Source organism: Lithobates pipiens, unplaced genomic scaffold (genome assembly GCF_037356315.1).
Source record: "Lithobates pipiens isolate NorthernLeopardFrog02 unplaced genomic scaffold, aLitPip1_a1.2 Scaffold_18, whole genome shotgun sequence".
Lineage (NCBI taxonomy): Eukaryota > Metazoa > Chordata > Amphibia > Anura > Ranidae > Lithobates > Lithobates pipiens.
In genome coordinates, this window is record NW_027507758.1 from 574,407,899 (window position 1) to 574,433,440 (window position 25,542).

The following is a 25,542-nucleotide window of genomic DNA, read 5'->3' on the forward strand; positions in this document are numbered from 1 at the left end:
TCAATTTTATTCCCAGGTAACCAAGTTCTTTCGTACACCACCTGAAGGGTAATTTAATTTGAAATGCACTCTGTTCTAAATTTAAATTTAATATTTCAGATTTGCTCATATTCACTTTAAAATTGGAAAGTTTTCCGAATTTTAAAAGTTCCTTCAGTATCCCCGGAATAGAGATCCTAGGATTAGAGATATAGAGCAGAATATCGTCTGCGAAAGCGGCGGTCTTGTATTCCCTCCCCTCCACCCGTATTCCCTGGATATCTTGTTTTTTTCTGATAGCCACCAAGAGGGGTTCTAATACTATTATGAACAGAAGTGGGGAAAGTGAGCAACCCTGTCTTGTCCCTTTAAAAAGTTCAAGGGGGCAAGACAGGGTCCAGTTGATTCTTATTCTGGCTTTAGGGTGACAGTAAAGAGCTTCTATCCATCCCCTCATCCTCTCTCCTATTCCACAGTATTTCAACATTTCAAAAAGGAACCCCCAACTGACCCTGTCAAATACTTTTTCATCATCTATTGACATGAGTACAGTGGGGGCCCCCTGTCTAATGGCTTCCTGTATTAGCATTATGGTCTTCAATGCGTTATCCCTCCCCTCTGGCATATACAGCTTTTATCGTTCGCGATCATTTTTGCGAACAGTTTAATATCTGAATTCAATAGTGAGATTGGTCTATAGCTTTCAACTGCCATAGGGTCCTTTGCTTCTTTCAGAATCAAAGCTATATGCGCCAGAAGTGTCTCTTCTCGAAAATGTTCTCCCCTCCCCACTACATTAAAATAGTCGCACAATTTTGGCACTAGCTGTTTTCGAAATTTCTTATAGTATGCGATCGGGAACCCGTCGGGGCCAGGGCATCCTCCCACAACTGTATTTTTAATTGCTCTCTCAACTTCCTCATTTGAAATTGGAGCTTCTAATGCTTCCATTTCTTCTTGCGTAGCCCTGTGTAGGTCTAACCCCCTCAGATAATCCCTTATTTCCTCTCGGGCCCTACTCTCCTCACTATCTGGCTGTCCTATATTATACAGGGCACTATAGTATGAGTGAAACATATTCACTATATTCTCCGGCATGTTTTGTACTTCACCTTCCCTATCTCTCACTTTTGAAATAAAAGTTCTACTCTTTTTCTCCTTCACCCTCCAAGCCAACCATTTACCTGATTTATTTCCCCATTGATATCTTTCCTTATCAAGGATGTGATAAGCAGCCTTCCTCTCCTGTTCTAGACATTCCTCTAGGTCCCTCTTCTTCATTATTAGGTCCTGTGTTTCCGGGATCCCCTTTGGTCTCATACTCTGCTCCAGTTTCTGTATTTCCTCATACAGTTGAATTTTCCTTCTTTCCCTGTCCTTCTTTTTTCCTGCTCCAATCCCTATTAATACTCCTCTTATTACTACTTTATGTGGTTCCCATAATATTGGGCTGGAGATTCCTGGGGTATCATTCAGTCTAAAGAATTGTTCCACCTCCTGCTCAATCCTACTTACTGATTCTCTGTCCTGTAATAATGATTCGTTAAGCCTCCAGTTTGTCCCCGGCCTACAAACTTCCTTTATCTCCAGCTGAATTTTTACTGATGCGTGGTCTGACACCGTTATTGGTTTTTTTTTCCACCTTCTTAAGTGCCGACAAAAACTGGTGTTCCAGAAAAATATAATCTATTCTGGAGAAGGAGCCATGGACCGGGGAAAAACAGGTATAATCCCTATCCCTTGGGTGGAGTACCCTCCAGGTATCTTGTAATTGATAGGTAGCTAAAGCCCTTAGAAATGTTCTCTGCTTATGTTCGGAGGTTCGATTCCCTTCCCCCTCTAGTGTCTATTTTAGGATCCATACTCCAATTAAAGTCTCCTGCTATTATCAATTTCTCCTCCTTGAAACCTTCTATTTTATTTAGCACTTTCTTTAGAAATTTCTTATTCGGACCATAAACATTTACAATTGTACATTTCATATTATACAATATACCTTTTATACACAGGTACCTTCCCTCTGGGTCCACTAGTCGCTCCTCTAATTCAAACCTTGTTGTTCTACCGAAACCTATCGCTATACCTCTGGAATAAGAGGAAGGGGAGTCCCCATAGATCCACACCGGGAAATTAACCAAATTTAATCTAATACCTGAGGTGTGTGTTATACGTGTCTCCTGAAGGTATACTATATTTGCTTCCAAATATTGTAGTTCATTATTTATCTATATCTTTTCCTTTTTGTATTTAAGCCCCTTACATTATAGGTAACTACATTAATTACTACCATACCTCTCTTCTAGAACTTGGCTAATTCCCTCTCTTTTTGGAGCGTCCAGTGAACCCAGTGGAACCTGTTCTTACTAAACCTATGGAAGGAGCGAGTAAGAGCCCAAAAGTAGAACAGCAAAGAAAATAAAAGAAACAAAAAAGAACAAAAAACTCCCCTCCCCCCCTGAACCCCCCCCCCCCCCCCTTGTCCTATAACGGAACATCTCAAAAGACTGGGCAGGACTCCCTCTTTCCCGTTATCTCTATGGTTCTGGTCGACCATTATTTGTGGTAGCCTCTCACCCATAGTATCCCTGGGGTTCACACCTATGTCCGTCAGAGACCTCTCCCAGCCCTACCCCCCCTCCATCCCGACCTTCCACATATGTTCCTTAATTTAAATTAACTTCATGGGTTATTGGCCTTTCCTCTCTCCTTCCACCTTACCCGGGTCTCGTAAACCCCACTACTTTGGGGTCTTTTCCATGACTCCCCCATATCATCTTCCCAGTCTACCTGTGGGGTGGGTTTTATATCTAAACGATCACAAAATTCTTGAAGGTCTTCCGGGAAGCGCAGAACCGCAGAACGTCTTTCTTCCCTATCAAGCTTCAAGGTTTTAAGTCGGAATAAATCTGCAGTTCCGCGCCCCTGTAAGTCACCCCTGGTAGTGTTCTAATTCTTCCCATTACCTGCTTTTTTCCTCAACATAAGGAAATCTCACTATTACATCCCGCAGGGCTTCTGATATTAATCCTGGGGGTCGTGCCGTTCTATGTATTCTGTCTATTCTTAATGGTTCTGAGGCTTCCTTATCTAGCAGAGGATTAAATATTTGTTGGGCTATTCCTCTAAGCGCTGAATTACTATGAGTTTCAGGGAGTCCTTTTATTCATAGGTTCTTTCTTCTACTCCGGTTCTCCCAATCTTCTAACTTATGCATAAGTGTTCTATTTCCCTTCTGGAGAGCTGTTACCTGCCCTAGTATTTCTTCTATCTTTTGCTCATGGGCCTCTACTCTACTTTCAATTTCCTCCACTCTCCCCAATACTTGGCCAATATCTGCCCTAATTGTAGCAATTTCCGCTTTTAAGGAAGTTTCCATTCTCGAGAAAATCCCCAAAAGCATCTCTCTTATTTGCAGTACTTGTTCTAGGGGCGGGGTCTGAACGTGCCCTCCTGAGGCTAATTCTCCTTCCTCTATGCTTACCCCCCCCCCCTTCTTGGGGTCCCTTCTGCCTTGTATCACTACCTTGTGGGTTTACTCCGTTTTTTTTTGTCTCTGTTTACTTTGTGATGGTATTCTTCACCCCTCTACTCTCTTCCCCTTTCTGTCTACTAGGTCCAGACCGAAGTGATTTTTCCGCTCTAGGGCTCCCGGTCTCCTCTTCTCTTATACTATAATTGGCGGCCATATATTTCTGAATTCCTACGGGGCTTGAAACTGGAGGGATCTGTTTATTTGTTTTGCCCGCTTTCCCTCTCATGTTGGTAATATTTTACCCTTCTCCGAATCTATAAAACTCTAGAGCAAAAAAAAAAAAAACAGGAAGACCAGAGTATTGCCAAATCTATGATCCCTGTAGACCAGCCTCCTAACTTGTACCCCTCTAACCCAACTCTAATCAATTATAATGTACCCCACCACTTATGCCCCTAGCGTTCCCACCGCTATAAATGATCCACCTTATTTTAACACTTCAAACTCTGTCCATGTTCATATATCATTAATTACTAGAGCTTTAACACCAAGGTATAATGGGCGGAGGTATGGGGGGGGGCCAGATTAATTGTCCTCTTTCTCAATCTTGCTCCAATAATACTGATTATTATTGATAAAGATTATGAGCACATTTTAGGCCCAACGCAATAGATGTCGTCCGGCCTCGCCATTCCTCTGCTTATCCGCCTTCCAGATCCGAGATAAAACCACAAAAGTTCCACTGCAGCAATAGGACCACATGTATCGCTCAGAGGTGTCAAACCTTCATAGAAACATGTTCTTATTATGTCCTTTTAGACCTTTCAGGTCAGGTCAAACTGCTTCTCCAATAACCAATATTCACTATGCTCACTTGGCTCACTTTTCCCCCATCAGCTTTACTTCCATATTTTACTGTCTCTGGCCGTTTAAAGGTACTTAAGTGAGCAATAATATATCCTCAGTGATTCACCAGCAATAATTCTCTCAGAAACAGCTGCATACAGCACTCACCCAGTCTGATGATAGGGGATGGAGCCATTCATAATGTGCCCCCACTTCACTCACTCGTTCAAATAGGATGGGAGAGTGCAGCTTCCTGGTTTCCTGGGTTCCTTACCCCTATATGGCTCAGCGTCACTGTATACCTCTACTTCTCCACTGCAAAGCTTACCGCCGCCTCAGACTCCACTGGAACAATCATCCCTCTTCCTCTGTATCTGTGTCTTCCGCCGAACCTTCTCAGCTGGCGGAGACTTGCTAGTGGGGTGGCTTACAGAGGAGCGGCGATGTCATACTCGGAGAGGGAGAAGGCAGAGGGAGAACGCGTGGTCATCGGGAGGTTTGAGCTTCCGAATACCCACCTCCTACGTCATGGTGCTCCACCCCTCAGGATGGGGAAAGTTTAACCACTTAAGTCCAGGACCATTTTCCAGCTAAAGGACCAGGTCCCTTTTTGAGATTCGGCACTGTGTCACTTTAACTGACAATTGTGCGGTCGTGCGACGTGGCTCCCAAACAAAATTGGTGTCCTTTTTTCCCCCAAATAAAGCTTTCTTTTGGTGGTATTTGATAATCTCTGCCATTTTTATTTTTTGCGCTATAAACAAAAATAGAGCGACAATTTTGAAAAAAATTCTATATTTTTTACTTTTTGTTATAATAAATATCCCCCAAAAATATATAAAAAAAACATTTTTTCCTCAGTTTAGCCGATACGTATTCTTCTACATATTTTTGGTAAAAAAAATCACAATAAGCGTGTATTGATTGGTTTGCGCAAAAGTTATAGTGTCTACAAAATAGGGGATAGTTTTATGGCATTTTTATTAATAATTTTTTTTTTACTAGTAATGGCGACAATCAGCGATTTTTATTGTGACTGCGACATTATGGCGGACACGTCGGACAATTTTTTGACACATTTTTAGGACCATTGGCATTAATACAGTGACCAGTGCGATTAAAAATGCACCGATTACTGTAAAAATGTCACTGGCAGTGAAGGGGTTAACTAGGGGGCACTGTAGGAGTTAAGTGTGTGTGTGTTTTTTTACTGTTGGAGGCGTGGCTTTGCATGTGACGTCACTGATCGTCTTTCCCTATAACAGGGAACAGACGATCAGTAACAGCCACACTAGGAAGCACGAGGAGAGGTTTGTTTACACTTACCTCTCCTCGTTCTTCAGCTCTGTGACCCGATCGCGGGACACCCGTGGCGATCGGGGCCGTGGGTTCCGCGGGTCCCACGGCCACAGTCACGGAGCTCAGGACCGGGTCGCAAGTGCCCCGCCGATGGTGTGCGCGCGACCCATGGCTGGGCTCTTAAAGGGCAACACACCTGTACATGCCTGTGCCCAGCCGTGCCATTCTTCTGACGTAGATCGGCGTGAGTCGGTCCTTAAGTGGTTAAACATTCTCTTCTATCTATTCCTCACCAGGCAACTATACTGCCACATAAAAGACTTCATCTCTTTTATACCATTGCCTCCTATAGCCGAAAGACGGCTGCAGCATGGATTTAATTTGCCAGGAGGGAGCCCATAGACTGATTTTTTATGTTAGTGTCCAATAGACTTTAACCGCGGCAGCTTTCGAATTTTCCCCGAACACCGCATATTGTTCGATGTTAGTTGAACATCAGAACAACCAAAGTTTGGCCCGAACTTTTACTCGGCCCAAACCATTCGCCCATACCTATTATTCATTATTCATTATTTATATATTATGATCTCCTCATTTAAGACATAACTTATGGATTGCATGCTGTGCCACCAAACAGTCCTAAAGGCAGGCATATGCCAATTTCTCTGTATTCATGAAACACTGTACACGGAATTTGTAATCTCATTTTTCTTACAACTGTCATTGTTCTGTTATAAACTTTCTATTGTACTTTGAAAATCGAATAAAAACTTGAACGAGAAGAAAAACAAGCTATGTGTTAAACTGGCCATACGCTATGGGAATTTTTGCCAGTTCTTGAAGAATCAGACAAAATTCTCTTAGTGGCTGGCTCTGTCACCACCCTCCTGCCCAACATTATTTAATTGAAAAATTGAAGGAGGTGAATCAAAATATTTTAGGCAAACATTAGCTACATGGGGAAAAGATACTTTGTCTGAAGGTTTTTTTTCCCTGGTAAAGAACTCCCCCCATGTTAAGGACATGGGGCCTGGCAAGGTTTACATGGCCTACCACGTTGCATGCTTAGATAAGGGTTTGATATAGAATTTGGCTGAGATCCCACACATTTTTCATGTCTTTTACATGGGACCCCCCTTAAAATTCATTCTGTTTTTTTTTACATTAACATCTACACCAGATCCTCATCTAAGATGAAGTTCTAATTTAGATATTTACAAACAGACAAAGTGTCCAGGAAATGTAATTTATCTGCAATCTAACTGCTCTATGAGCACCCCATAGCAGATTTACTGCTATAGGGCTGCCCCTGTGCAGAATAATTTATATACACCTGATCCTGCACTTCCAGGTTAATGGCATGAGTGCGCGCCACCAGACCCGATGTCTGCCATAGATTTTACCCCCTGACCAGAGCACTTTTTGCGATTCGGCACTGCGTCGCTTTGACTGACAATTGCGCAATTGTGCGACGTTGCACCCAAACAAAACTGACATCCTTTTTTTTCCACAAATAGAGCTTTCTTTTGGTGGTATTTGATCGCCTCTGCAGTTTTAATTTTTTACGCTGTAAACAAAAAAAGATCGACAATGTTGAAAAAACACAATGGGGTTTATTTACTAAAGGAAAATCCACTTTGCGCTGCAAGTTGAAAGTGCACTTGGAAGTAAAGTCACTGTAGATCTGAGGGGGACATGCAAGGAAAATAAAAAACAGCATTTTAGCTTGCACATGATTGGATGATAAAATCAGCAGAGCTTCCATTCATTTCAGATCTACCCCTTAGATTTAGAGCGACTGCAATTCCATGTGCAATTTCAGTGCAAAGTGGATTTGCCTTTAGTAAATAACCCCCAATATTTTCTACTTTTTGCTATAATAAATATCTCATTTTTTTTTAAGTTATTTTTTTTTTCAGTTTAGGCAGATATATTCTTCTACATGTTTTTGGTAAAAAAAAAATCGCAATAACCGTAGCTTGATTGGTTTGCGAAAAAGTTATAGCATCCACAAAATAGGGGATAGATTTATAGAATTTTTATTACTATTATTTTTTTTACTAGTAATGGTGGTGATCTGTGATTTTTATCATGACTACGACATTATGGCGGACACATCGGACAATTTTGACACATTTTTGGGACCATTGGCATTTATACAGCGATCAGTGCTATAAAAATACACTGATTACTGTGAAAATGTCACTGGCAGTCAAGGGGTAACACTCGGGGGGGGATCAAGGGGTTAACTGTGTTCCCTGAGAGGTGATTCTAACTGAAGGGGAAGGGGACTGACTAGAGGAAGTGACGGATCGGGGTTCTTAGCTAATAGGAACACACAATCTGTCTCTCCTCTCAGAACAGAACAGGGATTTGTGTGTTTACACACACACTTCTGTGTTCTGTCCCTCATGCTCACGATTGCTTGTGGCCAGCGGTCATCGCAATCGTCGGCTACGAGCACCGGCACCCCCAAAGTGCAACGGGTGTGTGCGCACGCCTGCTATCCCGATCCCGCAAGCTGACATATAGCTACAGCGGTTCATGGGATCATGCTGATCTGCCGCAGTAAAATGAAGGCGGCTGGTCGGCAAGCAGTTAAGTATACCATTCTCGTAAAGCTGAGATAGAGTTGTTACTCCTAATTTTCCCCATCTCTGAAAGCCTCTGAGGGCTGAAATTTGAGGAAGTCTATCATTTTCCTATATAGGAGTGTATCTGGTAGGATATGAAACACCCAGCATTTTTTTAACTGTATCCCATATTTTACAGATTAATATACAATTAGGCATATCAGCAAGCAAGACACCCCCTCTTGCACTATTGGGGACATAGAGTGGAAACCAGTCCTTAAATGCAAAAGAGAATAATCGTCCGGCAGAAAGGGGTGTCTGTTCAGACTCCCATCCAGCAAGATGCTGAAGTTGGGAAGCGAAAAAATATAGCCCTAGATTAGGAACTGCCAAATCACTGGCATTTTTGGGATGTTGTAGAGTTTCCAGTTTGATACAAGGGATTTTGTCCCCCCATATTAATCGCCTACATATGATGTTAATCTTAATAAAGATCCAGATAGGTATCCAAATCGGCCCATTCTGTAAAAAATAGAGGTGCTAAGGCATCCATATCATTTTTATTACATTGATGCGGATTATTAACAATAAAGGGAGCTTTATCTAGGTTTTTCTCTGATTTTGGAATCTAATATGTAATGGAAGTATATTATCCACAATATATGACTGTAGGGAGTCAGACATAGTTATACCCAAGTCGTTTATGGAAGAACAACCTTAAAATGAGAACGTGTAAATGGTAATGGATCTGGAAGAGGGTCTAAAGGCATCAACTAGGATTTCTCCCAGTTTTTGCCTAAACCGGAAACCCTTCCAAACTCCTTAATGTATTCCATTACTACCGGCAGGGATGAACAGACATTGGACATGGAAAAAAGAAGATCATCTGCATATAGTGATATCTTTCCCTCCATGTCTCCTCTAATCAAACCAGTAACATTAGGAGAGGCCCATAAGACATGCCAAAGGCTCTATGGCCAGGGGAAAAAGCAGGGATAGGCACTGATAAGGCAGTGCTGATGGGCACTGATAGATGGCACAGATGGGCATTGAGAGGTGGAACTGATGGGTGGCACTGATGGGTGGCATCAAAAGGGCACTGATAGGTGGCACTGGTGGGCACTGGTAGGTGCCACTGATAAGTGGCACTGATGATGAGGCACTGATGGGCACTGATTGACAGCACTGGTGGGCACTGATAGGTGGCACTGGTGGGCATTGATAGGTAGCACTGATGGGCACTCGTAGGTTGCACTGGTGGGCACTGATAGGCAGCAGTGTAATTCACTGGTGGGTGATACTGGTGGGCACAGATGAGGCGGTGGCAGCTCTCCCTGTTCAGGACCAATTTCCCTCTGACAGAACTCTTTTCTTTCCCTCCTCATGCTGCTAGTGTGAGGGAAAAATAAGCCGATTACCAATCTTCTGTTTACATCACATGATCAGCTGTCATTCGCTAATAGCTGATCACGTGGTAAGGGTCTCATTGACTCGCTGATCACAGAGCATGCCCAGTGCCACCCCTACAGGGGGTGCGCAGGTGGTGCGATCTCGGGAGGGACGTATATGGACGCCCTCCTGGCAATTAAGGACTGTGCTGTAGCCGTCTTTTGGCTATAGCCCGGGCAGGAGGTGGTTAAATAGGGTTCAGATTCAGTGCAGTGGCTGGAAAGGGAAGTTAGTAAAACTGAGCTTGTGAGTTTATCAGGCTCAGCATTTCTGAGCTGTACTGAGAATGGATACTCCCGTCTCAGAGCCAGCCATCTCCTGTGACAAATTCATAAACTGGTTTCCTGAAGATATATGAATCAATCACAAGCACAAACATCAGTGGTGTGACAGAATTCTAAAGCATGTCTAATGCTCTTTATGGATATAAATGTATTTGCCTAGCATCAAAGACTTTTGAGAACCCCATCTCCATATGACAACGCTCATGTGTTCATGCATTAGGGAACCTTTGGTAGAGCAGTGGGAGAAGCACAGGGAAGGTGAGCAAATACTGTCTATGACAGATCGGATAAAGACATTTATTTGCCTATTATTTTCAAACTACTGCAAATTGTTGCCTTAAAGTGTTTGTAAACCTCAGACATGAAATATGAACAAAGCATAGCCCTCTATAGTGTATACTTTATGTCTTTATCCAGTGCACTAGGTGTAATTTCTCTCTGCTGCCTCATTCCTCTGCTATCAGCATGAGTCACTTCTGAAAAGTCTTGAGATAAAAAAGTGACAGGGGCTGCAGCACACAACCTGTGCTTGACAGCCTCAGCTCTTTTTCTGTGTGCCTTGAGAAGGGTGTGTGTCTCTTCCCTCCAATCAGCTCTCACTGAGCTTTGTAACTTCATGCCCCCCCCCCACCTCGCTTTCTGGAAGCTCAGATAAGCTGCAAAAATGCTGCATTTTGCACAGATGTAGAACAGAGAAGGCAGCAGATAAACAGGTAAAACGTATGTAGGAGGATTTGTTTCATCTCCACTGGACATATGTAAGAGTGTACAACCACTTTAAGATATATATTACCTTGTATCTCTGGGTATTTCATCATGAGCAACAGAGCCCAGCGCAGAGTGGTTGATGTCGTGTCCATTCCCGCGGAGAAAAGGTTCCTTACCAGTCTTGTTAAATTTTCATTATGAAAGTATGAATGAGGATTACCAGCCTCCTGCAAGTGATAACACAGAGAGTATGGTGAGCATTTCCCTGTAACCAGCCACCTGGTGGTGAAATACTGTACTGTAGCATGCGCCAACCAACACACTGGTGCTTAAATAGTAAGTGTTCAGTCTAGTTCATTATGTTCCAGACAGTACCAGGACCTCAGTGCCATATCATTTTAACACTAGGCTCTCAGGACAGGTAGCATGGAGACAGATTGATGCAGAATCAATTCCTGTGTCCTCTGTCACAATGTCTCACAACACTAGAATAATGTGTTTCAGTCTACTGAACCCTGTTCAATATGAAAAAGGGTCTATAAATTGATAACGGCTATGGAAATGGATAAACTGGATAAATACATGGTGTGCCATATGTAGGGGGTCAGAATATTTTTTTGATGTGATATCCTGCTTTATCCATCCATCTATCTATCTATATCTAATTTTCCTCACCTATCAGTTCATCAGTTGACCTGAGTTACGTGCAGATTATCTGCTTAGACTAAAAGGATGTTTAGGGGAAATGGGCATAACTGCCCATTCAATGACCTCTAGCCGTTTTTGCTTTTAAATAGGCCAAAGTGTGAATAGATACAGTGTCTTGAAAAAGTATTACTACCCCTTGAAATTTTCCAAATTTTGTCATGTTACAACCAAAAACGTAAATGCATTTTATTGGGATTTTATTTGATAGACCAACACAACGTGACACACATTTGTGAAGTGGAAGGAAAACGATAAATGGTTTTCAACATTTTTTTTATAAATAAATATCTGAAAAGTGTGGTGTGCATTTGTATTCAGCCCCCTTTACTCTGATATCCTTTACTAAAATCTAGTGGAACCAATTGCCTTCAGAAGTCACCTAACCAGTAAATAGAGTCCACCTGTGTGTGATTTAATCTCAGTATAACTACAGCTGTTCTGTGAAGCCCTCAGAGATTTGTTAGAGAACCTTGGTAAATAAACAGCATTATGAAGGCCAAGGAGCACACCAGACAGGTGAGGGATAAGGGTATGGAGAAGTTTAAAGCAGGGTTAGGTTATAAATAAATATCCTAAGCTTTGAACATCTCATGGAGCACTGTGCAATCCATAATCCGAAAATGTAAAGCCTATGGCACAACTGCAAACCTACAAAGACATAGCTGTTCACCAAAACTGACAGGCCAGGAAAGTAGAACATTAATCAGAGAAGCAGTCAAGAGGCCCATGGTAAATCTGGTGTTGCTGCAGAGATCCACAGCTCAGGTAGGAGAATCTGTCCACAGGACAAATATTAGTTGTGCACTTCACAAATCTGGCCTTTATGGAAGAGTGGCCAGAAGAAAGCCATTGTTGAAAGAAAGCCATAAGAAGTCCCTTTTGAAGTTTGCAGGAGAAGGTGGAAGACGGTGTTCTGGTCAGGTGAGACCAAAATTGAAAATTTTGGCCAAAAAGCAAAACGCTATATGTGGCCAAAAACTTACACTGCACAACACCCTGAACACACCATCTACACCGTGAAACATGTTAATGGCAGCATCATGTTGTGGAGATGTTTTTCTTCAGTAGGGACAGAGAAGCTGGTCAGAGTTGATGGGAAGATGGATGGAGCCAAATACAGGGCAATCTTAGAAGAAAACCTGTTAGCCCTTGTACACACGGTCGGAGAATCCGTCGGAATGTGTCCTATCGGACCGTGTTGTCGGATAATCCGACTGTGTGTGGTATGCATCGGACTGATTCCGTCGGAATATCCGTCGGACCCAATTTTACAACATGTTGGAAATATTTTCTGACCAACTGGTTCGATCGGACATACTCCGATCATGTGTAGAGAATTTTGATCGGACCAAGTGCCACGCATGCTCAGATCAAATTCCTACATCAAAGCTATTGGCTACTAGTCCCATCGTAACGAAATTACGTCATCACGTTCTGAATGATCGGATTTTTCGACAACTTAGTCCGACCGTGTGTATGCAACAGTTTCGGACAAGATCCGACAGGCAAAATCCGACGGATTTGGTTGGCAGAATGTCCGACCGTGTGTACAGGGGCTAAGAGTCTACAAAGACTTGAGATTGGGGCAGAGGTTCACCTTCCAGTAGGACAACGACCCTAAACATACAGCCAGAGCTACAATGGAATGGTTTAGATCAAAGCACATTCACGTGTTAGAATGATCCAAAGTCCAGACCTAAATCCAATTGAGAATCTGAGGCAAGACTTAAAAATTGCTGTTCACAGACACTCTCCATCCAATCTGACAGAGCTTGAGCTATTTTTCAAAGAAGAATGGGCAAAAATGTTACTCTCTATATGTGCAACGCTGGTAGAGACATCCCCAAAAAGACTTGCAGCTGTAATTGCAGCAAAAGGTGGTTCTCCAAAGTATTGACTCAGGGGGCTAAATATAAATGCATGCCACACTTTTCACATATTTTTTTGTAAAACAAATTGCAAACAATTTATCATTTTCCTTCCACTTCACAATTATGTGACACTTTGTGTTGAGCTATCACATAAAAAACAAATAAAATACATTTACATTTTTGGTTGTAACATGACAAAATGTGGAAAATGTCAAGGGGTATGAATACCTTTTCAAGGCACTGTATATACAGCCAGAGATTCACAACATCTCATCTTCTGAAAACCCTTGGAATGCACTTCTGGCTGAAAAGACCTTAGTGGATATAATTTGTAAGACATAAATTTACCTCTTTTTGCTTCACAAGAAATGCATCAATGAGGCTTCTCTGGTCATTCTCATCTAAGTTCTTCAGATGTTTTATGAATGTTTTTGTAATAAATTCACACATTTCCTCCACATTCTTTACAATAGTTTTGTGGTCACCAGGAAGAAATCCCAAGAATGGGAAAATATTATATATCTGATTTAAAAAAAAAAGATACTTTAGTTGTTAGGCTGCAGTGGTGATGGATTTGCAATGTTCTTTTTATTGTGGTCATGGTTACAAAATCTGTTACGTTAGCCCTTGTACACACAGTCGGAGATTCCGATGGAATGTGTCCTATCGGACTGTTTTGTCAGATATTCCGACTGTGTGTGGTCTCCATTGGACTGTTTCCGTCTGAATATCCGACGGACCAACTTTTCCAACTTGCCGGTAACATTTTCAGGCAAAATGCTCCGATCGGACATACTGCGATCATGTGTAGCCTACTCCGACGGACAAAGTGCCACGCATGCTCAGATCAAATTCCTAGACCAAAGCTATTGGCTACTAGCCTGAACGTAGTTCCGTCATAACGAAATAACGCCATCACGTTATGTACAATCGGATTTTCCGACAACTTTGTCCGACCCTGTGTTTTGGACAAAATCCATAGGACAAAATCCGTTGGACAAAATCCAACGGATTTGGTTGTCAGAATGTCCGACCGTGTGTACAAGGGCTAATAAGTTTCAATATTTTCAGAGCTTCTGACCCGGGACAAGCATGTGGGGTTCTTTTTTTTCTTACTAGCTGCATTCATGTTCCAGGTCAATGACCTGGAAAGCACTGGTGACAGAGACATCCAGAAAGCTAGAATTTTCAAAGTAAGTGAGAAGTGGCATGGCCTCCATATTTCTCCTAATACATTGAAGCCTTAAAATGGTGTGTCGAAAAATTGCATGCATCTTAAAACTGTGGCTTGACATGCTTAGCATCTATTTACTCAATGCAACCTCATCTTTTATACTTCCCAAAGAAGTGGGTATTTTATTTTGTTTGTTCTTAACAATCGTTTGATAAACAGTTCTGCAAATAGTGCAACATAAAATTTTGCAACTATCATTTTATTATAGGGGCCTGTTGCTTTCAGAAAATATATACTTTTTGGAGAGTTTAACTATTTGCCAACCCCGGCATGCCGATATACATCGGCACAATGGCAGCGGTGGGCAAATGGGCGTACCTGTACCCCCGGACTCCCGGCGATCATGTCAGGTAGCTGCAGATCGGGGAGATTCCTATGTAAACAAGGCATTTCCCCATTCTGCCTTGTGACATGACAGTGATCACTGCTCCCTGGCATCGGGAGCAGTGATCGCTGTCATGTCAGTAGTAGCCCACCCCCCCACAGTTAGAATCACTCCCTAGGACACATTTAACCTCTTGATTGCCCCCTAGTGTTTAACCCCTCCCTGCCAGTGTCATTTACACAGTAATCAGGGTGTTTTTATAGCACTGATCAATGTATAAATGACAATGGTCCCAAAATAGTGTCAAAAGTGTCCGAAGTGTCTGCCATAATGTCGCAGTCATGATAAAAATCACAGATCGCTGCCATTACTAATAAAAACAAATAATAAAAAAAATGCCATAAAACTATCCCCTATTTTGTAGATGCTATAACTTTTGCGCAAACCAATCAATATATGCTTATTGTGATTTTTTTAATGAAAAATATGTAGAACAATATATATCAGCCTAAACTGAGGAAAAAAATGAATTATTTTTATATATCTTGGGGGGATATTTATTATAGCAAAAAGTAAAAAAAAAATTGCTTTTTTTTCAAAATTGTCACTGTTATTTTGTTTATAGCACAAAAAATAGAAAAACCATAGAGGTGATCAAATATGACCAAAAGAAAGCTCTATTTGTGGGAAAAAAAATACGTAAATTTTGTTTGGGTGCAACGTCGCACAACCGCGCAATTGATAGTTAAAGCGACGCAGTGCCAAATCCCAAAAAGTGCTCTGATCAAGAAGGGGGTAAAATATTCCAGGGCTGAAGCAGTTAAAGTAATTTCTAAAAAAAAGCACTGATTTCAACATGTGTGTAAAAAATAAAAAAAATTGTAGCAAAGTAAAGTATTTTTTTTTTTTTTAACAATCATTGTCATTCTCGCATAGGGCATAAATGATGGCCTTATTTGGGAGACATACGGTTTCTCGAGCCCTTCAGATGTTCAGTAACAAGTTAACAAGTTACTCACCAATTGCCAGGAAGCTGCATTGTTGGTTGAACTGAACTGAACTGATAAATGAAACCCTTCCATGAATGCACACTACTTTACCACAAAGTGTAATAACACCTGTACATGTCGGAATACACATTTATGCTGATGATAACAATTATTCTCTGGGTGATATTTAATATTAGTAGCTATGTTATGCTAAATAAAGATTGGTGAATATTTAAAAAAATATATATTACCCCAACCATAAGACTTCCTAAAAGTTTAATATTTTCTGAAATCAAACTCAAAAGTCTCTTAAATTGCTCATCTTCATAGTCCATTCGGTGTCCAATTAATAATGACACAATGATATTAGCCACTGCAGCATTTAACATCATCCTATTATCAAATGGCTTTCCTGTGATGAGAATTTAAAGAAAAAGTCAAAAACATATAATGCTGGGGCAGGAAATTGAATTGTCTATTTTGTAACCAAATGTTACCTTTTAAAGATTCAAAACCTTTAATTAGGTAAGAACATTCTTCAATAATGCTCTCTTCAACAGGACTTTTCCCCATTCCGAAATCACGCAAGGTTGTCAGTGTAAATCTTCTCATCACCTTCCAGTTTTCACCACGTGAGTGAGCAAGTCCTGAGAAATTCAACATTGTGAGTGTATATCTTTAATTAGACAGCAGACACCCTATTGGCATGGAGGTATGTATTTATATTTTATATTTTGGAAGATTTTTCCCTACATTTTTTTTGGTAGAAAAGTATTACAAGTACTTGTTAGCCAATTTGTGGCCAGTACCCACCCCCCCACTAAACATTCCCCCACCTCATTTAGCAAAACCCTCCAACAGTAGTCAATAAATAAATAAATAAATAATGCCAGAAATACTCCCCTAAATACATAGTCACTGGGTTTTCATCTTTATCGCTGCAAATTGGAAGTGTCCCTCTTTGGGTGCCTATGTCTCTACCTGGAAATGCAGGTATTCTCCATTGGCTGTGCATCAGTGGCATGATGACATCACAGTGAGAGTTAGAAACAAGATAGTTGAGTGGCAGATCCAGACTGCAGTTGTGGATTATTGGTCCCAATTAGCAGAAAAAGCATGCCAGTGGATCAACAGGCAGGATTCAGGTATGGGCTTAGGAGTACTTGTTCCAATAACAAATGGCATAATGGTGTGTGTGTTGAATTTTAGTTTTAATGTTTGCCCAGAGTTAAAAGTATATAAAAATTTTACGTTTTTCATTTTTATGTTTCATAAAGTACAGAAAGTTTGAAAGCCCTACTATTTTTTTTTAACTTGTGCCCCATTATCTAAACCCCCCATTACTTCCATCCCATAGATTCAACTTAAGGGGGTAGAAATCTCACTAAAGTGTGGAAAATCCCCTCTTAGTAATCATTGGAACAGGTGTCCCTGTTGGAAGATTTCCCCTCATTTTCTACCTTGGTGTCAACTCAGAATTTTATATTTTCAGTGTTCTGGTACCACCAACACCTAAGGCCCAAATTTCCGTAGAGTGTATAGGGCAGGCTGTATAGTATATACAGGCGGTCCCTATTTTCAAAAATCCGACTTACAAACAACTCCTACTTTCAAACGGAGGGAGACAACAGGAAGTGAGAGAGGAAATCTACCCCAGGAAGGGAAATTCTCTCCTGTAAGAGTTAATATGGGAAAAAGATGTCTCCTCCATGGATTTATCACCAATCCTTGTTTCCCTTAAAAACCCCAACTTTTCAAAATCCAATTATCATTGGGACAGAAAGTGAAGGGAAATCTTCTGAACAGGGGCACAGACAGCAAAACAAATGTTAAAGGGGTGATAACCCTTCCCTATGTTTTCCAAAAAGTTTTAAAATACTGTAGATTTTTGGGCTGGAATTACACTTAAAAAATGTACCTGTTCCAAACTACAAACAGATTCTACATAGGAACAAACCTACAGTCCCTGTCTTGTTTGGACCGCCTGTATACTGCTGTTCAGAGTATATAGGGCCTGGGGGCACCACGCCTTTTCTTTTTTTTTATTTGGGTACGGGGTTCCCCTTGATATCCATACAAAGGGCCTGGTAATGAGCTGGAGGGGTACCCATGCCGTTTGTCTCACTGATTTGCATCCATATTGCTGGGACCCGACATTACATTAAAGCCTCAAGCTGTTTTAAATGACTTTTATTCCTTTCGAAATGTGCAGGGACTGTTCTAAGCATGGGAAATATGTGCCACTTTACAGGCATATTATAGACACCCCCCAGGTACGATATTTAAAGGAATATTTCACTTTTATTTTTTCACTTTAAGCATCATCAAAATCACTGCTCCCGAAAAAACAACCGTTTTAAAACTTTTTTTTCCCTTTGGTACATGTCCCCTGGGGCAGCACCCGGGTCCCCAAACCCTTTTTAGGACAATAACTTGCATATTAGCCTTTAAAATTTGCACTTTTGATTTCTCACGTTCGAGTCCCATAGACTTTAATGGTGTTTGAATGTTCACGCAAACTTTCAGTCCATTCTCATGTTCTGGATGCAAACCAAACCAGGGGGGTGTTAGGCCCATCCCTAGTTACAACATAAGCACATCTGATTGCTTTGTTATGCTGGTTCTGCCTCTTCCATACTAAGCATGGTTTTGCTACAGGCTGATACCAAATTATGTTCAATCACTTACCAAATTATGATTGCTTCAGTATTTTATTCTGTTCACAGCGGAACACATCTGCGAATCAGATGCGTACCCATAGAAGATAAATGGCCTGAATTCGCACCTGAGCCGGTCCGCACTGCCTAGAAAACGCAAACGTTTTTTGTGCAATGCGGAGTGCGGATGCACCACAAATATATGAACCAGCCTCATTAAAATTTATGTATTTTGAAATGTCCTGCAAATTGGATGCGGTGTAAGCCGCATCTAATTTGCATAGGTGTGAACGGGGCCTTACAACCTCTTTAATTCACTTACTTGAATTTAAAAATATACATTTAAGGATGTACAGTCTAAAGTTTAGCTTTAAAGCACATCTGTCAAAAAATGGACTCACCAAAATCCTTGTCAATGTTTTGGAATATTCGAGTTTTCCCTCTTCCTCCAAACTCTTCAGCATAATTGACGAGAGCATCTTTCACGGTTTCATATCCAGCCAATACCCCTATTTTGTTTGTACCCATTTGAACGCTAAAAATTGGGCCATATTTCTTTGCAAGCTTAGAGAAAACAAACAAAAATAAATAAAGAACATTACATTATAATTTTTCCCCCCACTGAAGAAATATAAATCTAATAATGCAACCTACAAGAGGTGAAGTGCAATGTTCCTGCTATTGCTATGTTCTCCAGAATCATCTCCCCTCTGCCCAATCAAAATAGAAGAAGTGTGAGTATTGCTTCCTACAAGTCTGTAGTTGTAGTACCTACAGTATGTAAGCAACATTTCAGGCTGCTGTAGAGTGACTGTGGTTTTCTCTCATATCACACAAACCTTCACCTGTAGATTTCTGCAGGGTACAGACTTTTATTCTGAGGAAGTTACCTTTTTTGATACACATTAACTTTTTTTTTTTTACTTTCACATTTTTCATTAAAAACTACAAATTTGCTTTCAGCTCCGGAAGATTTGACTCCCTTTATGGCCAGGCTATTTTTTGGTATTTGGCATTGCCCTACTTAGAAATTAAAGGCAAAAAATTTTTGTATAGATATAAAATACATTAAAATACATTTTCCCCTTTTATAGAAGTGATCACATTCCCTCTCTTATCAGTTGCATTAAAGCTGGGGGGAGGAGAAGCAGCAGTACACTGAGCTTCCGAGCGAATGGCTGTGCAGTGGGGACATGTCAGCATAGGTCTGATCACTGGACGAGAGCATGCTGAGTTCCCAACATAGCAGAAAACCGGTGTGCTCTCCTGCTTGGTGTGGTCAGTTTTTAATAGGAAAGCAGAGGGACTGGCAGGAACATCAGGGATTTCATATTAAGGAAGCAATACAAAGAACAGGATATTTTCTCATACAAGTACAGTACATGGTACATTAGACACATATCAGCAATATGAAGTTTAGGTAACAAATGAATTAACTGACAATTGTGCGATCATGCAATGTTGTACCCAAACCAAATCTATGTCATTTTTTTCACACAAATAGAGCTTTCTTTTTTTGGTATCACCTCTGTTTTTTGTGTATTTTTTGCACTATAAACAAAAAAACTGACAATTTTGGAAAAAAATTATATTTTTTACTTTCGGCTATAAAACATATCTTTAAAAAAATACAAATATAAATAAAATCTCTTAATAAATTTTGGCCAAAATATATTCTGCTATATGTCTTCGGTAAAAAAAATCACAATAAGTATATATTGATTTATTTACATGAAAGTTATAGCTTCTACAAACTATGCTATATGTTCTGAAATTTGTAATCATTTATTTTTTATATTCGTAATGGCGGCGATCAGCAACTTATAACAGGACTGTGATAGTGTGTCGATCAATCTGACACTAGTTGATACTGGGGGGAACTAACTGGCAATGACATCACCAGTGACATTATTACAGTGATCAGTGCTAATAATATGCACTATCACTATACTAATGATACTGTCCAGGAAGGTGTTAACATCTAGGATGATTAGGTTGTTAAAGGGGTTGTAAACCCTCGTGTTTTATCACCTTAATGCCTCCTATGCATTATGGTGAAAAAACACCTGGCAGTCACTGGCCCCTTAGGCCCCCGTTTTACTTATCTGAGCCCTTCATCTCCTTGGCGGGGATGTGATGTCCCTCTATCCACAGGGTCCCGACTCTTGATTGGATAGCATGATAGCAGCACAGCCATTAGCTCCCACTGCTGTCAATCAAATCCAATGATGGGGTTCCCGGGGGGGAGGGGGGCCGAGTCCAGCATTCATGTCTGTGGATGCAAATGCTGGACTCAGGAGCGCGCCCGCAAGGTAATCCCCCGGAAGAGCACTTCTCCTTGGGGATTATCTGAAGTGAGAAGGAGCCACGAGAGCCACCGAGGGACCCCAGAAGTCAAGGATTATGACCACTCTGTGCAAAATGAGGTGCACAATGGAAGTAAGTATGACAGTTTGTGTGTATGAAAGTTTGTTATTAAAAAAAAAACAAGCCTTTACAATCACTTTATTTTTTTTTATATATGTCTTATCTAACCGAAATTACATTGCATTGTCTGAGAGACAATAGCCACAAACTTTGTACAGTGACTGGACAATATGTAAACAGCTTGGTTAGATTGAAATATAAGAGGGAGAGATGGAGCAGGTTTTAACTTGAAATAAACATTGGAACATATTATCTAATAGATAAAAGCCACAAATATTTTATAGTGGCTGGACAGTATGTAAGTAGCTTGGTTAGGCCACAATATAAGATTGAGAGACAAGGCAGGTTTTATCTTGAAAAAAATGTAATGTATTACCTGAGAACAAATTATCTGAGAGACAAAAACCACAAACATTTTTAAGCATTGGAGCACTGGCATAGGCTGCAAATTATAGCACAATGCAACATTTATCCTGCATCAAATCAAAAGAAATTTTGCAGCTGAGGATCAGCTGCAGAATATTGTGCAGTATCTTTACAGTTCCACAGCACAGGAATGAGCCAGAAACTTTAAGGTACAAAGCAAAATTTATCTTACATTATATATAAGAAATTTTGGATCTCAGGTCAAGCTGCAGAAATATTGTGTGGCAGTTTTTCAGTACCGGAGAACCAGAATAGGCTGCAATTATTCAGACATTTGCAGTAAGCATAACACATTTTGCACCTGAAGCTAAGCTGCAGAAACATTGTGTGGCACCTTTACAGTGTTGGAGCATCTGAATAGGCCAGGAGAGGTGGAAGGACATATTAATGATGCCATCCTGTACCATATCCAGCAAGTGGCCCAGCCTGGACACCCAATAGTCCATGGTGTCTTTATTTCTGAGGTTAAGGTTAAGATACCTGATGCAATTATTTCAGGATAGTTTAAAATCCTTTACTCAAGTAATGGAAGAATATGAAATTCTAAAGAATAGTTTTTTTCAATACCTTAAGCTTATACATGCTATAAAAGCACGGCTCAGCTCTTGTGAATTAAAACTAAAAAAGTCAACACTAATTTCATTACTAGATTCTAAGGTACATAAACAAGGACTTATATCATGACTATATGGGGTATTGTGTAATAAATTTCAAGATTCAGTAGTTATACCAACAAGGGCTCAATGGGCACGTGATCTGGGACCAATCAATGGTCAATGGCCTTGTCTACATTTCCTGGCCTATCTTTATCTACAAAACAAAAGTTAACACAATTATTTATTTTACATAGGGTGCATCATACTCCTGGGAAATTATTTAAATGGAAACATAGGGACTCTTCTTTCTATCCTCGATGTAAGGGTGCACCCACAAATCTTAATCATATGTTATGGAAATGTCCCAAACTGCATCGGTACTGGCAGGGGGTAATTGAGATTATTAATAGTTTGCTATAAATAAAATTGCCATTAGATCTGGGCTTATGCTTGTTAAACATGGTAGAGGAATTTTGGATCCTACACAGTGTTTATATTACAATATTAAGAAGTCTGTTTCAGGCGCTTAAGTTAATAGCTCAAAAATGGAACTCAATATACAATATACAGTGGAGGAGTGGCTTTTGTTTTGTCTGCATAGTTCCTATTGGATTACCACATCTGAGGAGGGTAGCTTCCACCTAGTCTTGGAATTTTGATGTTCTTGTTGCTTTTTACCATAGAAGACCTCTTAGGCCGCGTACACACGGGCGGATTGTCTGTCCAACTTAGTCCGCTGAACCGCGTTTCAGCGGACAATGGGCTCGTGTGTGGGCTTCAGCGGACTTTTTCAGCGGACTGTCTGACGAACAAAGTCTTACGGAATTTCCGTAATTTTGTCCGTTCAAACCTGGTTTTGTCCGTCCAAACTTGGTTTCAGCGGACAGTCCGCTCGTGTGTAGGCAAGTTGGACGGACTAAGTATGGCGCATGCTCAGAAAGGATTTACACGGCCGACGGTTGCATTGCAGTGTATAGGACGTCGTTTTTCTAGTCCCGTCGTACGTGCTGTACACGTCATCACGCACGCTTTCAGCGGACTGTCTGCTCATCGTGTGTGGTCAAGTCCGTTCATTCAAATTTTGAACGGACTGTCTGTCGGATTGTCTGACGAACTTAGTTGGGCAGACAATCCGCCCGTGTGTACGCGGCCTTACTGTTTTTTCTTGTCTTTCATCCTTTGCCTGCATAGCTACCAATGGCTTTGGCCCAGTGTGGCTACTGCCACCAGACATGCAATCTAAGATACACGTGTCCATGGTCATGTATGCCCTGTTGCTGATAGTGTGGTACATTGACACAAACATTATCTTCCACATGCTGGTGAAGAGCAAAATATGGCCTTCTTGGCAAAATAATGATGGCTGGGTAACTGCCACTGTGGTGTAGCACACTCCATATCCTTGCAGAAGGGAGCTGATTTTATTAGCTGAAATGGGAGCAATTAGATATCCAGCAGTTTTGACAAACTTGCAATAAGTTTGGGAGACTTTCCCCCATCACTTGGGGGTCTGCAGATGTTACAGAGGAAACAGGAGGATAATTTTGTAGAGGGGAGATGCAGGAAGTGAAAACCAAGGAGGACTTGCTGCTGACTTATCACATTGAACTGCTGCTCTCTTCAAGCTTGCTGCAGAGTCATATGTTTCCTCATGTACTTAGTATCCTAATGGTTTGTTAATGGTTGAAACAGTGTGGACAGAGGCTGCAAGCTGCAGCAGTTCTGTTGACAGAGAATCAGAGAGGGGATTAGCAGTAGCCTGAACCTGTGGGGAATTGATGCCAGTTAGATTGGGGTGACCACTCCCTCCAGTCCTCTGCAAGCTGCCCCTGCTCTTGCCACTGTGTGGTCTACCAGTTCATCAGCCACCCCCTCTTACTTTGCAGTACGCTCTAGCTGCAAGAACATTGACTGTTAGACTGGGTTCACACTATTGCAAATTGGATTCAGGTTTCCCCACATCCAATTTGAGTGTCAGGAGATTGTGACTATGGAGCTATTGTGACTATGGAGCCAGTTCACACATCTCCGAAACTGCTCCGGAGTGAATTGCACAGGCATACTGTGCGTCTTCTGGTCCTTTTCATGTCTGAATTCAGACCAAAATACAGGCCTAAATCGGACTTGAGACAGTGAATGGAGACACACCAGACCCCTGCTGTGAGCCACTACGTACTGCGATGTGAACCCAGCCTTACTGCACCCTGCTTGATGTAGCTTGGCTGCTGTGTTTCTGAACCCTCCTCTCCATCTATGGTCATGATACTATCGTCCTCATTCCATCATTATGTTGATCATGCTAATGCCGCAAGCCAGCAATCATGTGACCAAATAGCTCCACAGATTCTTCATAGCCAGTCTGCAGGGCTATTGCAGGATTAGCAGAAAGGGAAGAGGATGGTGCATCTGGGAGACAGAAGAAAAATCATGTCAGCTACTCAACTACTCAACGGTTTGCCATTGGTCCTCATTATACGTTCATGTGAGGTCTGCTTCCCATTTACAATGAGCAGGTAATTTAATGTATGTGACCTTTCTGTGAAGTAGTTTATAGAAGTGGGAGATGCCTTTAATTTTTGAGGTTGGGTTGGTGAGGAAAGTCCAAGTAGTGGGATGGACAGTATATAGTGGAAGTAGTGTATCTGGAATGGAGTGTCGGATGCGCATGAAGGTGAAGTGTTCGGTGGGGGGGAGGCCAAATTCGGATTGAAGTTGGGTAAAGGATTTAAAACGTTTGTCTTGAATTAGGTGTTGGATGGTGCATATACCCTTGTAGATCCAAGGTGTTACTGGGAGATCTGGAGTCAAGTGTGTGAGAGACTCTAGGGGGGTGCTAAAGAGGGGGGAAGCCAGGTTGTCCCCCGAGGGTGTGGTCACTGTTTTCCAAGCTTGGACGGAGGCTTTCATTATTGGGGTAGATAAGACGGAATTAAGGTCCCTAGAGGGGTGCTTAGTAACCAGTTTTTCAGGTCAGCGTTATTGAGTGCGTGTTGTTCTAGGTGTACCCATGGTGTATTCGAATTTGGGCAGAACCAGTTAGGGAGAATAGCCGCTAAGTAGTAGTCGTTGAAGTCTATGGAGCCCATGCCTCCAGCTAGTTTGTGTTTTATCAGGGTTGTTTGGGCGCATCTGGGTTTCTTACCAGACCAGATTGTAGGTCATTTGGAGGGAGCAAAAGAATGAGGAGGGTAGTGGGATAGGGAGTGTCCTAAAGTAGTACAGAATTTGGGGCAGACACGTCATTTTAAAGACGGCTAGTTTGCCAGACCAGGATAGTTCACATTTTGCTAGGTCCTGTGAGGACTGTTGGATGTCGCGTAGTAGTGGGAGAAAGTTAGATGCGTATAGTTGCTTAAGAGATCTAGGTAAGTGGATACATAGGTATGGAATAGTCACATTAGCCCATTGAAAGGGATATTGTAGTTGTAGGAGGTTTTTCGTGGTTACGTCAATATTGATGTCCAGGATGATTGATTTTGTCTCGTTTACTTTGTAGTACGATACAGAGCTAAACCAGGTTAACAACTTTTGTACTTCGGCCAGGGAAGAAGTCGGGTTGGTGAGAAACAGGATAACTTTGCCCGTGAATAAGCTGATTTTATGGGAAGTTGGGCCAATTTGAGCTCCTGAGATGACAGGGTTGGACCGAATATGTTCAGCTAAGGGTTCCATGATTAGATTGAAGATGAGGGGGGAAAG

General features: G+C 41.4%; 1 protein-coding gene across 3 annotated transcripts in view; it reads right to left on the reverse strand.

Annotated features, from left to right (window-relative positions):
- Positions 1-25,542, reverse strand: part of LOC143989050 (cytochrome P450 2K6-like) — a 43,150-nt gene that overhangs the window by 12,217 nt on the left and 5,391 nt on the right. For 2 of the 3 annotated variants that reach the window (XM_077489056.1, XM_077489054.1), the window contains exons 2-6: positions 18,796-18,958; positions 16,235-16,384; positions 15,989-16,149; positions 13,538-13,711; positions 10,696-10,837 (exon numbers count right to left, since the gene is read on the reverse strand). In XM_077489056.1, the coding sequence (XP_077345182.1) occupies positions 10,696-10,837; positions 13,538-13,711; positions 15,989-16,149; positions 16,235-16,384; positions 18,796-18,922 (754 nt within the window). In that variant the 5' untranslated portion in view covers positions 18,923-18,958. The remainder of the gene's footprint in view (positions 1-10,695; positions 10,838-13,537; positions 13,712-15,988; positions 16,150-16,234; positions 16,385-18,795; positions 18,959-25,542) is intronic. The other variant, XM_077489055.1, reaches the window with a different exon arrangement.